This window comes from Canis aureus, chromosome 25, assembly GCF_053574225.1.
Source record: "Canis aureus isolate CA01 chromosome 25, VMU_Caureus_v.1.0, whole genome shotgun sequence".
NCBI classification, from domain to species: Eukaryota; Metazoa; Chordata; class Mammalia; order Carnivora; family Canidae; genus Canis; species Canis aureus.
Genome location: NC_135635.1, coordinates 22341529 through 22359777, shown reverse-complemented (window position 1 = coordinate 22359777; position 18249 = coordinate 22341529). Strand labels below are relative to the sequence as shown.

Sequence of the window (18249 nt, the reverse complement as noted above, 5' to 3'; positions counted from 1 at the left end):
ACAATGAGACATCACTTCATACCTGTCAGATGGCTAAAATTAATACCACAAGAAACAACTGGTGTTAGGAAGGATGCAGAGAAAGGGGAACCCTACACTGTTGGTGGGAATGCAAACCGGTGCATCCACCCTGGAAAACAGTATGAAGGTTCCTCACAAAGTTAAAAATGAACTGCCCTCATTCCAACTATTGTACTACTAAATATTTACCAAAGGATACAAAAATACTGATTTGAAAGGATACATGCATCCCAAAGTTTATAGCAGCATTATCAACATTAGCCAAATTATGGAAAGAGCCCAAATATCCATTGACTGATGAATGGATAAAGAAGTTGTGGTAATTATCTAAAGGATACAAAATCCTGATTTGAAGGGATACATGCACCCCAATGTTTATATTAGCATTATCAACAATAGCCAAATTATGGAAGAAGCCCAATGCCATTGAGTGAGGAATGGATAAAGAAGTTGTTGTATGTTATTTGAAAAGATGTGGATGGAGCTAGAAAGTATTATGCAAGTGAAATAAGTGATTTCACTCATATGTGGAATTTGAGAAACAAAACAGATGAACTAAAGAAAAAAAAAAGAGACAGATTGGTAAGTAGACTTTTTACTATAGAGAACATACTCCTGGTTACTGGAGGGGAGATGGGCAGGGGAATGAGTTAAATGAGTGATGGGGATTAAGGATGGCATTTGCTGTGATGAGTACTGGGTTTTTAAGTAAGTAATGCATCACTAAATTCTACATGAAACTAATATTACACTGTATGTTAACTAACTGGAATTTAAATGAACACTTGAAAAAAACCCTTATACAATTAAACACCAAAGAAATAAATAATCCAATTAAAAAATGGACAGAAGATCTGAATAGACATTTTTCCACAGAAGACCTACAGATGGCCATTAGTTACATGAAAAGATATTCAGCATCACTAAATTATCAGGCAAATGCAAATCAAAACCACAATGAAATATCACCTCACATCTGTCAGAATGGCTAAAAGACAAGAAATAGCAAGTATTGGTGAGGATGTGGAGAAAAAGGAACCCTTGTACATTGTTGGTGGAAATGCAAACTGGTACAGCTACTGTGGAAAACAGTATGGAAGTTACTAAAAAAATTGAAAATAGAATTTTTATATGGTCCAGTAATTTCACCATTGGAGATTTACCCAAAGAAAACAAAACAAAACAAAAAACTAATTAAAAACGATATGCACCCCTATTTACTGCAGCATTATTTACACTAGCCAAGATATGGAAGCAAACCAAGTGTCCATCCATAAATGAATGAATTCAGAAGTAGTATGTGTGTGTATATTTATAGTGGAATATTATTCAGCCTTAAAAATGAATGAAACCTGACCATTTGCAACAACATGGATAAATCTAGAGGATATAATGCTAAGTGAAATAAGTCTGTCAGAGAAAGATAAATACCATTGATGTGGAATTTAAGAAATAAAACATATGAACAAAGAATAAAAGAGAGAAAAACTACGTTTTTTTGAAAAATTATTATAATACCAGTATAGTTAACATACAGTGTTATATTAGTTTCAGATGTATAATGTAGTTATTCAGCAGTTCAATATATTACTCAGTGCTCATCAAGATAAATGTACTCTTCATTCTCTTCACCTATTTCACCCATCTCTCGCATCCAACTATCCTCTGGCAACCTTCTGTTTGTCCTTTATAGTTAAGAGTGTGTTTTGGTTTGTCTTTCCCCTTTGTTCATTTGTTTTGTTCCTTTTTCTCCACATCATTGCCAACATTTGTTTTTTTCTGGATTTTTTTATTTTAGACATTCTGACAGGTGTGTGGTGGTATCTTATTGTGGTTTTGATTTGCACATCTCTGATGAGTGATGTTGAGCATCTTTTTATGTCGGCCACCCATATGTCTTATTTGGAAAACAGTCTGTTCATGAGAAGACTCTTAAATTTAGAAAACAAACTGGTGGTTGCCAGGGAGGAAGTGGGTGGGGGAGATGGATGAAATGGGTCAAGGGGATTATGAGTATACTTATCATGATGGGCATTGAGTAATGCACAGAAATTTAAATCATGTATTTATTGTACATCTGAAACTAATATAATGCTTTATGTTAATTATAGTTGAATAAAAAATTACAGAAAATTTGAAGTCAAATTTCCTTGGGAAACAAGTTGTTTAGAATGAGTAAAATAGGGAATCTGTCATCATTTGGAGAAAAACATAATTCATGTACTTCTTGCAAGTTTCAAATCTAAGTTGTAATGTACTAAAGGTGTGCATCTGTATAAATTATGTGTATAAATAATTGCTAAAAGGGCTGTTTGAATTTCAGACCCAAATCTCTTACTTGGCAGATGAAGAAACTCAAGCAAAAAGATCTAAGGTACTTAATTTTATGAAGTGGAATATATTCAGCACTTTACGTAAGTTTCATCATTTCACTTCTAAAAGTTACTATTTTGGGGGTGCTACCTCCATTTATGTGTTGCTCTACTAACACAGTGGTTTTCATACTGTGATATAGAATTCTTTGATTCCCGATAGTGCCTCAAAGATCGCAGGGAAGGAGGGAAGAAGCCAGGCAAGATGGGAGGGAAGAAGGGTATAGTGGTCAGTAGGAATTGCTACCTTTTCTTCAACTTGGACAGGTTTGCTTTTTTCCCATTTTATATATTGGGTCTGTCCAAGATTTCTTTTTAAAAAAATTTTTTTATTGGAGTTCAATTTGCCAACATATAGCATGAGCACCCAGTGCTCATCCCACCAAGTGCCCCCCTCATTGCAAGATTTCATTTAAAAAAGCATCCCTCTACTACATAAAAGTTTGTGAACCATTTTAGCATGAGCAGGATATAGCACCTGTATGAAACAGACTTTCTCCACAGCTTAGGTTCTGGCATTGTGTTTTAATTAGCTTCTTGTAAACATTTGGGGGTACCAGATGAACCTCATGAACTCTTTCCCCAAGAAACAGCATATAGGCACACATTTGTGTACCAAATACAGCAGTTCAGGGACTTCCTGAAATCCATTCACAGATCTTGGGTTAATAACACAACTCTGAAAACTTTAGAGGACTTAAACAAGAAGCTTCTTGTTGAAAAACAGTAAGAATTTGGAACTATATTAGAATGTGTTTGGAAAAGATGGATTTCTCTTTAAGCATAGTATAGATTTATAGAGCCAGTTTTTCCTGCTTAATGAAAAACAAATGTACTTTTGACCAAACTTCAAGAATCCTATATATGCTGGTCCCACTATTCTTTTTTTAAAGATTTTATTTATTTATTCATGAGAGACAGAGAGAGAGAGAGAGAGACAGAAAGAGAGAGGCAGAGACACAGGCAGGGGGAGAAGCAGGCTCCATGCAGGGAGCTGGATTTGGGACTTGATCCCAGGACTCTGGGATCATGCTCAGAGTCAAAGGCAGAGGCTCAACCGCTGAGCCACCCAGGCATCCCCCAACTATTCTTTTGATCCATTGCTTCATTCAATAGGTATTTATCGGGGGATCCCTGGGTGGCTCAGCGGTTTGGTGCCTGCCTTTGGTCCGGGGCGTGGTCTTGGAGTCCTGGGATCGAGTCCCACATCCGGCTTCCTGCATGGAATCTTAAAAAAAAAAAAAGCTATTTATCAAGAACAGTATAAGACATTTTGCTAAAGCAAATGTAAGTGACTGATTTCAGATATTTGCTTTAGGAGCCATCTATATTTGAGGATATGAATAGTTCTTAATAATAGTGAATTCTACCACTTAACCCCTTTTACCAGGTTTCACTCCTCCCTCCCTCTCTTTTCCTCCCTCCCTCTTTCTTTCTTGTCCTCCCTCACCACACCCCCATATCCCTTAACTCTTTACTGGAATATGTAACCCTTTGACTTACCTGGGCTGGATCAGGCCTGGATGACTGAGGCCTAGGCTGTCTATCTAAGCTGCTTTCAGCCGTGCAGTTATTGCAAGGTTCAATCAGAGGACAGTAGGGATGTGCAGGGACATTGGGACTGTGGCACCATGGGCTGCTATTGGGAAAAGGGAGTGGTGGATTTTCTTTTTCTCTTTAAAAAAAAGAAAAAAAAATTAAGCCAAAAGTAAACCCAAAAGTTATCTTAAATAGTGGAATTAGCAATGAAGGCTCAATTAAAGTTAAAGCGTATTTTAAGACCAGAGAATATGGCTTTTCTAGACCTTTGGGCAGCACTTTTATCAACATCAGAGGCATTTGCCTCAATATGTGTAACATAAATTCTGCACTCTAAGCCGCAAGCTAGCTCTTGATCCAAGATGAAATCTCTAGATGATGCACCTCTTCCTCCACCTAAGCACTGCTAAAGACAGGGTGATAACTTCATCTCCTCACCTCTCCACAGCTTTGCCTGTAATAGCAGTGCCACTAAGTGAAACGGCAGGAGGGGGTCTTGAAATCGTCTAGTGGAAGTCACCAGCCTTTACTATTCCATGACTATAATCCTGCTTGCTTTGTGTTTTTTATGAAACACAAAAAGCATTATAGTTTTTATGGTCCTATTTAAAATAGGATTTTTTGGTCATTATTGATTTACCTATTCATTATGAATCTATTTGTTACCCAGTCATTCTTATTTGCTCAGTTACTAATTGTGGGAAGGACTCAATTAAAAAAAAAAAAAAAAGCCAAGCAACTTTTACCTTTTAAGAAAAACTCTAACTTGTTTCATCTGATATCCTGAGATATCTTTATCAGATTTATCTTGTTTTTCTTCAGTTGTAGTTATAGATACTGGCCATGGAAACCTGTGTCTTTGAGACGGACTTACTATCGAGCATCTTTCAAATTCAATGTCAGTCTCTAATTTCTCCCACGCTTGCTTCCAGTGAATAGGAGTGTACCAGGCAACAGCCTAACAAAAATGATTCATTAATATCAAATATCAATGCAGTTAGGTAGATTTTTAAAAAATACCATAGGCTTATTGCAATAAAGTTTCAAAGTCAAACAGTTTAATGTCACTTACCTACTATGTGTCAATTAGTGGAACACAATGAAGATGTAGTAAGACATCCTGGCCTTAGTTTCCAATTCTGAAAATTATAACCTGCATAAACTCAGGCAGATTATCTGCTTACTGTCTCGGACTGTGTCCTCATATGTGAAATGGGGAGGGTGATGGTAGGGAATTGCTATATGAGGACGGTGGTTGTGAGATTCAGTTAAGCTACTAAATTTCATAACTGTAAAGAACTATGCAAAAAAGTAGTTGTAATATTATCATTAAATTGGAATATTTAAGATACATATGTATATGTATATATACAGGTTTTATTTGAGATGGGGAAATGGGCAGTAGAAGTAGAGACATGGAGAAGAAGCCACATTCTTTGAGCTTGAATTCTAGGTGGGATATTAAGGAGCCTATTAGACTGAATTTCCTGAGGACAGGAACCATGCAGTAGTTAGTTCTTTTTTTCCACCACCTAGCATAATGCTTGGCAGATACTAAACATATGTAAATGTTTCCCATATGAATGAATTAATCAGTTTCACTCTTTTACTAGCAAATAAAGGGTTTTGTGTTTATATCACCCTGCAGAAATAATCTGATCCTTGATGTGCAAAATAGTTCAAACCAGAGTAAAAGAAGTAGTGTAAGTACAAAGACTAATTCCATTGCAGGGAATGACAGTTTACTCAAATGGGGATTTCAGGAGCTCAGGGACCTGGTCTGTCTGGTTCAACACTTAGTGACTAAGAACAGTGTGCATACAAAGTAGAAACCCCAAATGTGTTTGCAGAGTGAATAAATGGGTGGATAAATGTGATGAAAAGTCTGAAACAGGAATGCCTTAATCATAGAGTTTTGCCAATGATTTTTTTATGAGCCTGAGTAAACAATTTATATTACATCACCTTATTTTTCCCATCAATGAAAATCATTTGAAGTATAAAATTCAGTAAGAACCCATTAAAAAAACTAAAGGTGAGTAAAGGCTTCAAAATTACATCTAATGAGTATTCTAACAACTGCTATTCTTATAGAAAGACATTAAATTGCTCATAATAAATTAGCAAGTCTACTCTAAAGGGAGCATCAAACTAAGCATGAGATATAATGGAGCAAGAAAGACAAGCAGAAAGATAGATTCCAATCAACGTATTATCTGGATTAGTAGGTTTATGACATAGTAAGTAAGACTGAAGGTAGAAAAAAAGGCAGGTATTTAAGAAAAATCAAAAGAATGGTTTTGCAAGAGAAATGACTTTTTTTGTTGTAAACAAAAATATCTTTCAACTTTATTAGTATGTCTTTGGGCATATATTTATGCTAATATTATGCTAAGGAAAAGGTAGAATGAAAATATAAAATTGTCAAATACTGGGAATGAGTTACCCAAAATTATTACTAATACACTTAACTTTATAGTGAATAATGTAGAGTTGTTACAAATTAAACTATATGTCCATTCACTAAAATATTAGTCTCTTAAGAGCAGATACCATGTCCTACTCTACTTTATATTCTCAGCACTTATTACAGCCATTGGAGTAGAGAATAATCTCAACAAATATTTGAGACATGAATAAATGAATAGAAAAGATCTCTAGTAGTACCTGCCTTTCTTATTCCACTCTTCAACCTAAATATCATAAATAAAATCCATCCTTGACTCTGAAATTTGCAACAACTTCTTAGGAATGTAGACTATGAAAATTATTTTTGCCAAATTATAAGTAGCTCTTTGGCACTTTGGCCCTGGGAAGAGGGTGCTGTTGATTTGCCTGACATGTTATTGCAATTAGTAATGGTTTTATACAAGCTATTAAGGATGGTAAATAATTGAGTCAGCTAAGAGGAGAAGGGGAAACTAAGGACAGCTACCTATTCTTTTTAAAAAACCTATTGTTAAGAATAGGACACTGACTTCACCATTAGGTTTGCACAGAATCGTTGTACAATTTGGGCCTGTCTTAAACTTGTTTTGTTCTCTCCAAAGAAAATCTGATGGTGGCTGATGCTTTGCTTCAGATGCAGCTGCCCACACCTGTAAGAAAATGGTTGTTAGTGACAGACCAAGTAGTTTTGTAGATGTCAGAGGGTCATTGCAATGCATCATTCTGAACAGATGAGGTTTTAAAATATGACTGTATAATATATAATGTCAAGCTGTGTAACAACAAACAGCTACTGTATATGGTTTAAAGGAAAGCACAAGAAAGAGGAAACCTTCCAGCATCAGCTAATTACCTGTTCTCTGAGTAAATAATCTCTTTGTTTTTCTTTTAAGGATTATGTTTGCCTAGTTTTAGGAGCTTAGGTATTTTGTTTTAATAGTTGAATCATGAAAACAAAACGTATTTGGGGTGCCTGGGTGGCATAGTCAGTTATATCACGGACTCCTGGTTTTGCTCAGGTTGTGATCTTAGGGTTGTGAGAGCAAGCCCCATGATTAGCATGGAGTCTGCTTAAGACTCTCTCTCCCTCTCTCTCTGCCCCTTCTCCCTCACCCTCACTCTCTCTCCCTCTCAAACAAACAAATAAATCTTTAATAATCCCAAAAGGTATTGTGCACCAAATTGAGGAAAGCCATGGACATTTTATTATGGGTATTAATTTATATTCAAGGATGGACAAAGTGGCACAAGTAACCAACAACAACCAGAAATCACATTTTAGCAAATAAACTTTTTCTGTACAATTCTAGTTCATAGCATTTATATCTTATACTCACTGTTACTGTGCAATTGGCTTGCATTACGATATTCGGAAGGAAGCGATACAAAGAGATTGTTTGTCCATTCACATTTTGCTGGAGAATATGACCTCCAATCTCCAGTTCTTTGTCAAGAGAAGAGTTAATGAGCTTCACAAATAAACCTTTGACATTTACTTCAGCTATTTTAATGTCTCCAAGAGCACTAACAAATAAAGCATAAAGATTTATAAGGTAACTTTAGAGAAGTGTGTCTATAGCTCATTTTAAGAACTGAATAATATGCCTTAAAAATACAACTTTTACCTAGCTGTATGTTCTATTGGACATATTCTATGTAGAAATGGTATGTTTTATAACCTAAGACATATGGCTTGACCTCTTAGTTCTGTTTATCTGTCAACTAAATTATCTCTTTCACATAAAATAAAGTTAAAAAGTGCTTTAGGTGTCAAGATATAAATACCATAGGAAGATGCGATTATCATTATTTAAATTTCCTTCCACTCATCATAAAAGCACAAGACAAGTAAATAAAGAGGAAAGGTAAACCATTTAGATTATTTCTGATAAAGTCACTGAGAAGATGAATAGCAATTATGTACTTAAAAGAATTTTGCAAATTTAAAATATTATGCAAAATATAAGATGGTAATTTTTCCCTGTAACATGTAGAGGGCCTCGTGTATAACAGAGACAAGGCTAATAAACATTTGTATGTTAGCATTTCTCAGAGTGTGGGTCACAACTTAATAATACATCATGAAATCCCTTTGGTGGGTATAGCCGTCATTTTAAAAATGAAATGCCAATAATAATAACAAACAATACTAATTATGTGCTGGGTTCTTTTAAAAGATTATATCTATCTATATCTACAAATTCATATCCACGATTCCAAAATCCATAAAGTCCTAAAAAAACCCCAAAACATAAAAAAATGCATTTGATGTTGTGATGAGCACTGGGTGTTATTTATATATGAGATGAATCACTAAATTCTACAACTGAAACTAATATTACACTGTATGTTAATTAGCTGGAATTTAAATAAAAAATTGGAAAAAATACATTTGAAGCAAAATGTGACCTGAATTCCTGTGGTAGCAAAATCTGACCTAAAACTGAGGGGAGGCTATTTATAGTCTTCATTTACAGCTTGTGTGAATATTCTTGTTTGGCTTTGGAAAAAATTAATGTTTGATTTTGAGTACTTTTCTAAGCCCTAATGGGGTGTTATGTAATATGTGTTCTGGTCATCATATTACTTTCTTGAAATCCTCCAAGTTCTGAATTTTGAAACACAGTAAGTCCCCAAATATTTTGGGAAAGGCATTGTGAACTTGTAGATATTCATTTAATCCTTATGATAAGGCTACACATTTTTTACTGAAGGTCATGGTAAAAAAAGTTGAGGGACACTAATATTTCATTTAATTCTCACAACAACCCAGTGAGACAGCTACTATTTTTAGTCCCATTTTATAGATAAGGAAACTGAGGTTTAGAGAGATTGTCATGTCCAAGATCACTCAATAAATGTTAACACATGTTCTCTGTCTCACTTAAGGAGTAAATTCTCAAAGAGGTTTGATGCAGCCATTCAAATTGTTTATGGTCTATATATAGCCTGGTGGTTGAGCACCTCTAGAACATACATGCACATATAGATCGCTGCCATTGAATAAATTGGTCTCCACCCACACCTTGGCCCTTAGTGACTCCCTTAGTAATTGACAGCAAGGTGTGTGTGCGTGCGCGTGCACGTGTGTTTTAGCAAATTGTGTTCTTCATGGGCTGAACTAGCATAGTCTGGTATTCCCCAATAATGCACAAATTCCTACACTTACATCCCCATCCTTACTCTCAGCAAATAATTTCATTGAGAAAACAGGACCATCAAAGAGAAATGTTTTCCTACTTTCCACTTAGCAGCAGATTCATCCATGTGCACTTGACCTCTTCTCTGTCCCAGCCTGTCTTGTTTCAGTAGAAAAGGGGCCCTTCTCCCATTTAAAGTTAAACACTGTTCACTACCAACTTGTCCTGCTGCTTCAGCATCTCAGTCCATTCATTATTCTCTTTCTCTCCTTTAATGCCAACCTCTCCCTTCACACTGCCCCTTCCCCCAAATATGTACTCATCCTCAAACTGCTACCACCTTAAAAAAGAAAAAAAACCCACAATCCTCCTCCAGCTTCCACTTCATAGTGCTATTACAATCAAGCTTTTGGAAAGACTATATCATTAATTTTTCACCTCTTATACACTCCTCAATCCACTACCATCTACTTCTCCCTAGACCAAGATGACCAGTGTCCTCTCAGTTAGTAAACTGAGTGGTAAATTGAGTGGTTACTTATTTTTTATTGAGGTAAAATTGACACATTATATTATTTTAATGTTTACAACATAATAAGTCTAATTAACATCCATCACCATTCATCGTTACACATATTTTTTTTAAAAAGATTTTTTTAAAAAAGATTGTATTTATTTATTCATAGAGAGAGAGAGAGGCAGAGACACAGGCAGAAGGAGAAACAGGCATCATACAGAGAGTCCGACGTGGGACTCGATCCAGGGTCCCCAGGATCATGCCCCGGGCTGCAGGTGGTGCTAAACCGCTGCGCCACCGGGGCTGCCCCACATATTTTTTGTGATAAAAAAATTATGATCTACTCTCTTGGCAACCATCAGATATGCAATACAGTATTTTTCATTGAAGTATAATTGACATACAATAGCCTGTTAGTTGCAGGAGTGCATCATAGCCATTTGATATTTTTACACATTGTGAAATCATCCTCATAAGTTGTTATCTAGCTATCATTTGTCACTATATAGTTATTATATTATTATTGACTATAACCCCTATGCTGTATGACCCATGATTTATTTTATAACTCAAAATTTGTACCTCTTAATCTCCTTACTCTATTTCACCTGCTCCCAATCCCTCCCAACTCTGGCAACCAACAGTTTGTTTTCGGTATCTGTGAGTCTATTTCTGTCTTGTTTTGTTTGTTTTTCAGATTGCACAAATAAATTAAATCATATGATATTTGTCTTTGTCTGACTTCTTTCATTTAGTATTATATTCTTTAGGTTCATTCATGTTGTTGGAAATAGTAACGTTTCATTCTTTTTTATGGCTGAGTAATGTTCTTACATATATACTACATCTTTTTCATCCATTCATCTACTACTGATGGGCACTTTGGTTGCTTTCATTATCTTGGCTATTGTAAATAATGTTGCAGTAAACTACAGGTGGCATATATATATCTCTTGAGATTGTTTTCATATTTGGGTGAATACCCAGATACAGAATTGCTGGATCATATGATATTAATTTTTTGAAGAACTTCCATACTCTTTCCATAGTGGCCACACCAACTTACATTTCCACCAACTCAGTCTTTGCTTAATGTCTCTGTGGTATTTGCCTTTGCCATATATGTCTTCTTTTTTGGAACTCCTCTCCTTATTTACCCAAGTCCATTATTTTCCTTCTATCAGTCTGGTTGCTCCTTTTCAGTCTCTACCCCTCTTTTCTTTTTAGTCTCTTTTTCAGTTTTTTCTTCTTCATCCATCTCTCAGATGTTGGTCCCTGGGATTCTGTCCTTAACTCACTTTTATCCTCATCATACTCCATGTATGTGATATCATCTATGAACAGGGCATTAGTAACCATTAACACATAGATGACTGTTAAATCTAAATCTCTTACTTAGACTTTCTGCTGAGCTTTGGACCCATAGAAACAACTGACAGCAGACCTCAAAGGTGCCTCTAAATCAACATGCCCTAAATTGAACTCATCATTTTGGAAGAGTGGGAAACCTATTGCAGCGAATTGCATCATCATTTATCCTGTTGACCATGCCTAAAATTTCCATTACTTTTGTACTCTTTTCAACTTATTGCCCTATCTGTGACCAAATACTATTTATTGATTCTATCCCTATATTTTCTATATACATCCAATTTTCTCCATCCCTATTGCTGCTATCTTCATTAGGTCCTCCTCACCTCTGTGTATTATAACAGTGTTCTAACTGGTTTCTCGAGTCCTATACCTTCCTAACTATTCTCATTTTGCTTCCAGAATAATCTTTGTTTGCTATCCAGAAAAAGGATAAATCCTGCAATATCTGACTGTTTTCTTCCAGAGAAAACACCAACTTCACAGCATGGAAACAAGGCCCTACATAATCTTGTTAATCTCTTTTTTCTGACTTCCTAGCTTTGCTTAAACTTCAATGACAAAGGATTTATCACAAGACTTGTGACAATTCATGCCATTGCATGCTTTTCCCACCATCTATGCAAGTGTTAGTAGTCCCTCTTCTTGTTCCCCACATCCCTACCAACACTTGAAAATTTCAAACTTCTCAATATTTTCAATACAATGGGTACAAAATGCTTGTACTTGTTTCCCCTTGATTATAGTACAGTTGAATAAGGTATTCATTGGCCATTCAATTTTCTTCTGTGAATTGCCTGTTAATATTATTTTTCTACTTCTATAGTGTTGTTTTACATTTTTATGATTGAGTTCATAGTATTTATGGAATAACATTTAAATATATACACATATTTTTAGAAGAAGAACTGATGAGTATTATTCACATTATTTTAAGATGCTATATTAGTGACAGTTTGTTATGGCAGCAATAGAAAACTAATATCCGCTTCTTATAAATTTTCAAATTGTGTGCCAGAAATGTTACTAGAGTCTTCTGTGTTCTATTTTCCTAATTATAAATCACTCCCAATCTCCTATTGTTCCCATGAAGGTAAGTGTCCTTTTTCTCTGGCTAAGATTTTCCTTATGTCTTCAATTTTTTTTTTGTTTGTTTGTTTGTTTGGGGGTTGTGGTGAGGAGGAGCAGAGGGAGAGGGCAAGAGAGAATCTAAAGCAGGTTCCATACCCGGCATAGAGCCAAAATCAAGAACCAGAGGCTTAACTGACTGAGCCATCCAGGCATCCCTCTTATATCTTCGGTTATAGAAGTTTTTCTACAATGCATCCAGAGGTTTGAATTTTTATTTTTCTGTCTTTTATCTTTTTGGGAGTTGGCAGTGCTAGTTGCATCTGTGGCTTGATGTCTTTCATTAGTTTGCAGACCTTCTCTGCTGTATTTCCACTAGCACTGTTCTATCTTAATCTGGTCTCCTCTCCTTAAGTGACTTAAATTATGAGTAGTTAGATTTTTTTTGTTGGCTTTCTCTATTTGTCCTTATGCTTGTTTCTATTCTTCTAATATCTTTGCAATTCAGCCTAGGTATTTTTTCTAAGGATGTTTTAGTGCAATAATTCTCTATTCTGTTTCATCAAATGTATTGTTAAACCCATCTACTTCAGGGGATCCCTGGGTGGCGCAGCGGTTTGGCACCTGCCTTTGGCCCAGGGCGCGATCCTGGAGACCCGGGATCGAATCCCACGTCGGGCTCCCGGTGCATGGAGCCTGCTTCTCCCTCTGCCTGTGTCTCTGCCTCTCTCTCTCTCTCTCTCTCTCTCTCTCTCTCTCTCTGTGACTATCATAAATAAATAAGAATTAAAAAATAAAATCTTAAAAAAAAGAACTGGAAACTAAATATTTTTGGTTTATTCTTATTGAATTATCAAAAAGAAATTCTAGAACTAAAATATCCAATAGGAGAAATTACTATTTCAGAAGTAGATGGCTTATTTTTTATTTTTTATTTTCTAGTTTCCAGTTCTATCTTGTCATTTAATTCCTTGAATATTTAGTCATTGTTATTTTATCCCTGACATATAACCATAATATCTGCACCTCAAGACCTGTTTTTAGTCTATTTGTAATCTTAGTTTTTAGTTAACTTTTATCATTTGTATGCTTTGTTATTTTTTACTTAGTGTCTAGAATTACAGATTAAGAACTGCAGAGATAATTTGAGACTTTGTATAGCATTTTGTCAATACATAGAGGATTTACTTTATCTACTGGCAGCCATTTAAATTGAGAGTAAATCACTTTAATCAAACGAAGATGTGAAATGACTGTTTCAGCTCCAATTAGGATGTTCTATTTTTTTTTAAGATTTTTTTTTATTCATGAAAGACACAGAGAGAGGCAGAGACATGGCAGAGGGAGAAGCAGGTTTCCTACAGGGAGCCCAGTGTGGGACTCAATCCCAGGACCCCAGGATCATGACCTAAGCCAAAGGCAGATGCTCAACTGCTGAGCCACTCAGTCATCCCTAGGATGTTCTATTTTGAATATAACCTTACTATTGGGTGACTCTTTGAAGTTCCAACTGAAAACCTGGGTTGTTTATCAGTGACTCCCTTTCTTGATAGGACCTAAATCCCAATTTTTATTCACCAGGTCCTATGAAACTGTCAATATATTATTAAGTTCTCAGCTTCTTAGCTGCTTCTTTCAAATTAACAACTGAGGAGAAAAGTGGCTCCAAATGTCAGCCATCACTTCTAGAAGAATTGTGAGAATAGAGGATGTAAACATCCATGAAATCTCAATATGCACTACCAAACTGCTTTCAAAATAGTGGTTTCACTTCATACTCCCATTGCATTGTATGAGATTGCCAGTTTTGCAAAGGTTTACTTGTAAGTAATTTACATACATATTCTTTTCTTTTGCATTACTATTATGGTTCTTACTAAACTGTGGATATAGCATTTTACTCTTCTTTGAAATCCCTAGAATTCCTCTATGTCATCCTTAGCCTACTGTTATTAAATTCTCTATGAGATGTTGTGATTTCTTAACAAGATACCTTTTTGTTTGTCAGACTTGCTTTTTTGCTTAGGAGATGAGCACTATTTTGAATTCTGCTTTAAAAAGGTAAGACCCTAGAGTAGTTGTTATCCTTTTGTTATCATACATGTAATGGAATATGTAGAGTTGCTCTTCAAAAATCTTTCATTATTTAAGTGAAGTGTTTATTTATTGATCTTAAATTTTTATTTTATGCACATAAGAATAAATTAGCTCATCTGAAAGCAAAAATAACATCATCTATATCCGAGTGAGTCATTTCATTTGCCGTTCTTTTGCTATAAGGCCAAAAGCTTAGGAAAATATTTCATACAATACATAGAAATTCACAGAGGCAGCGCTGTTAAGCTACTATCACAAAGACTTTTAGTTATCTTTTTCTCTTTCCAATAAGCCTTCCCATTTTTCTTTAGTAGAAAAGTGACCTGAGACCTCTACTTATAAGTCATTATTTGATGAGAGTGGAGAGTGATGTACCAGTCATTTTGTCAAGAGTCTTTGTATGGGACTGATTTGTAAAGAGACTGAAGAGACATATGGCTATGTAACTTTAAAAAAAAACAGTGACTTTTCATTATTTAAGTCCTGATTTATCTAGTTCTTGGGTTTCTCTTGATAGCTTCGTGCTACTTATCTGTCTTTAGGTTTCTACAACTTTAAAGTTTGCTAAAATTACTTTAGAGTTTTAGTCCTTCCAATATACACCTACCTAACATTCTCTATACAGATTGACATCTTTGTGTATAGCTGTGGGGGTCTGGCAAAGGGGTGAGCATTTAGAACTTCCTAAGTTTTTAAAAGGCAAACTTGATTCAATTCATTGGTATTACAAGAGAAAATCCCTCAGACTGAAAGTTTTGATAAAAGACCCTTAATGTAATAAAGAGTTAAGTTAGTAGATCATCATGTTTTAAAATATCTGAGAGAGGATGCCTGGGTGGCTTAGTGGTTAAGCATCTGCCTTCGGCTCAAGGCATGATTCCTGCATGGAGCCTGCTTCTCCCTCTGCCTATGTCTCTGCCTCTCTCTCTCTGTGTGTCTTTCATGAATAAATATATAAAATCTTTAAAAAAATCTGAGGGAAGAATAAATAGATTGGATCATCATCCTTGGGCATATGAATAGATTGGTAATATCATAAGCTATTTGACCAAAAGTATTCATGTAGTTATCATAATTTTGGTGATACCCATCTCAGTCTACAGCTTACTACAATCTTGATTCTAGATTTATAGAATGCAGAATTGCCTGGTGGGTAGAGAAGAAGAATGGGAAGAATGGGTGGAAAGGCAGCCTTAATATAGTTTGGTCACTCCTGAGGCATCTAGAACTGATCTGGAAGCTAATATATGGTCTTAGATATAGGGAAGAAGATCATGCATAGCTAGTGAAAATTCTAATAATGTCTCCATCTTGTTTCTTGTTTGCCTACTAAATTTTTCCTCCTGGTGAAAGATATTAAGCATTCATAAGATGATAAATGATAGTAGGGAAGAAACAACATATTTTACTGAAACAATCAAATTGAGAATTGGCTTCTGTTTCTAGCTAAGATAGAATAACAGAAATTGTATTTGACCACCCACCTGAAACAACTAAAAATCTGGAAAGATCATATGAAACAATGTTTTTCAAGATATTGGCCACTGGCCACTGAAGAATAGTGATCTCTGAAAGACAGAAAATAAATAAAGTGAGCCTTAAAACTTTCCCAGGTTACTGCCTTGAGAGAGTTTCCAGGCTCTGACACAGAGAGCTGGAACCAGGTAGAGCCTGGTGGATTCTCTCACTTGAGGAGATGGAGCTGAGAACCTGGAGACCCCCAGGTGGCAAGAGGTCACAGGCAGAGGAACAGAGAGGAGATTGCTGCATAAAGAGAAATTCTGGAGATTTTTCAGAAGATTCCTTGTAAGTATTCAGCAGAGGATGATTAGCACATGTATTCCAATAAACTCTCTAAGACTGGATAACAAGACACTTGAAAGGATTAGGGAGAACAGCACTCAGAACACCCACAGGATGAGGAAAAGTGGATGTTCCCATCAGTCAGACTGCAAAATGTCACAATTCGTGGGGCACGGGGTACAGTACTTGGAAGAATCTTGCCTCAATACTAAGGATTAATTTGCCATGGACTAGACATTGCTCTGCTGCCACCTAACAAATTTTAAAAGCAAGTCCCAAAAGGTTCAAACTATTTCTAAGCAACTTAATTTCATTCCAGAACAAAGCTCAGGAATATTTATAAATACAAAGATATGCCAGCATTTGAATAATATAAAAATGACAATTTCTGGTGTCTAATAAAAATTACCAGGCAGAAAAATAAATTGGATAATACAACTCATAATAAGAAGAAAAATCAATAAATCGAAATTGACCCAGAATGGACAAAGATGTCAGAAATAGTAGAAAAGGAAAAGTCCTTGTAGCTATATTCTGTATATACAAAATCTAGACAAAAGCTTGAACATGATCGAGACATGGCTGAAGTAAAAATACACTACATGGGATTAACAACATTAGTCATTGTAGATAAAAACATTAGTGAATTTGAAGGCATAGCAATAGATATTATTCAAAATGAGACACACAAAGAACAGAGCATTAATGAATTGTGGGACATCTTCAATTGACCTAGTAAATGTGTAATTGGAGTCTCTAAAGGAAAAGAGTGAGGAATAAAATATATTAAGAAATAATAGCTTAAAATTTTCTGTAATTTTAAAATTGTAAGTTTATAAATTTGCAAATCAAAGAAGTTCTGCAAAGTCCAAGCATATAATTCCTGAAGAAAGTTTTACGCCAAGGCACATCATAATCAAATCTCCCAAAAGCGGCAAGAAAAACGATTAATCACATACAAGGAAACTACTACCATAACACTATAGGTGTGTGGGGTAAAAGTGTAGAATTTTTGTATTGAATTGAAGTAATTATGAAATTAAAATAGAAAGAGCTACAAGAAGATTTATATAAGCATTATGATAACCACAAAACCCCTATAAACTACAGAAATTTATCAAATAACAAAACAATAAGAGAGGAAACAGGAACAAAGGAACTACAAAAACAAAGCAATTAACAAAATGGCAATAGTAAGTTTTTATCTATTGATAGTGATTTTAAATGTAAATAGGTTAAATTCTCTAATCAAAAGGCATAAAGTGGCTGAATAGATTTAAAAAACTCCAATATCCAGCAATGTACTGTTTACAAGAGACTCACTTTAGACATACTTAAATTGAAAGAAAAGAGATGGAAAATGATATTTCATGCAAATGCTAACCAAAATAAAGCAGAGGTAGCTATACTTATATTAGACAAAATGACTTTAAGTAACAAACTTTTATTAAAGACAAAGAGGTAATTATATAATGATAGAAGGGCCAATTCAACAGGTAGATATAATAATTGTAAATATTTATGCACCCAACATCAGAGCACCTAAATATATAAAACAAATATTGACAGAGGTAAAGGAAAAAATGACAACAATACAATAATATGAAACTTTATGACTATACTTTAAATAACAGACAGAATATTGAGGGCAGAAAATCAATAAGGAAACAGCTGACTTGAACAACTCAATAGACCAAATGGATATGTCTGTTATATAGCCACTCGATGGTGGCATTCTTCTCAAGCACACACAGAACATTCTCCAAGATCGATCACACATTAGGTCACAAAACAAGGCAATTTAAGATTAAAATCATTCCAAGTATCTTCTCAATCTACAGTGGAATGAAACTAGAAATCAATAACAGAAAAG

At 35.2% G+C, this 18249-nt stretch overlaps 1 protein-coding gene across 8 annotated transcripts in view; it reads right to left on the bottom strand.

Moving 5' to 3' along the window:
* Positions 1-18249, bottom strand: part of LMNTD1 (lamin tail domain containing 1) — a 49610-nt gene that overhangs the window by 18906 nt on the left and 12455 nt on the right. For all 8 annotated transcript variants that reach the window (XM_077870688.1, XM_077870692.1, XM_077870686.1 and 5 more), the window contains 4 exons: positions 7718-7904; positions 6911-7030; positions 4679-4890; positions 3897-4068 (listed from right to left, as the gene is read on the bottom strand). In XM_077870688.1, the coding sequence (XP_077726814.1) occupies positions 3897-4068; positions 4679-4890; positions 6911-7030; positions 7718-7904 (691 nt within the window). The remainder of the gene's footprint in view (positions 1-3896; positions 4069-4678; positions 4891-6910; positions 7031-7717; positions 7905-18249) is intronic.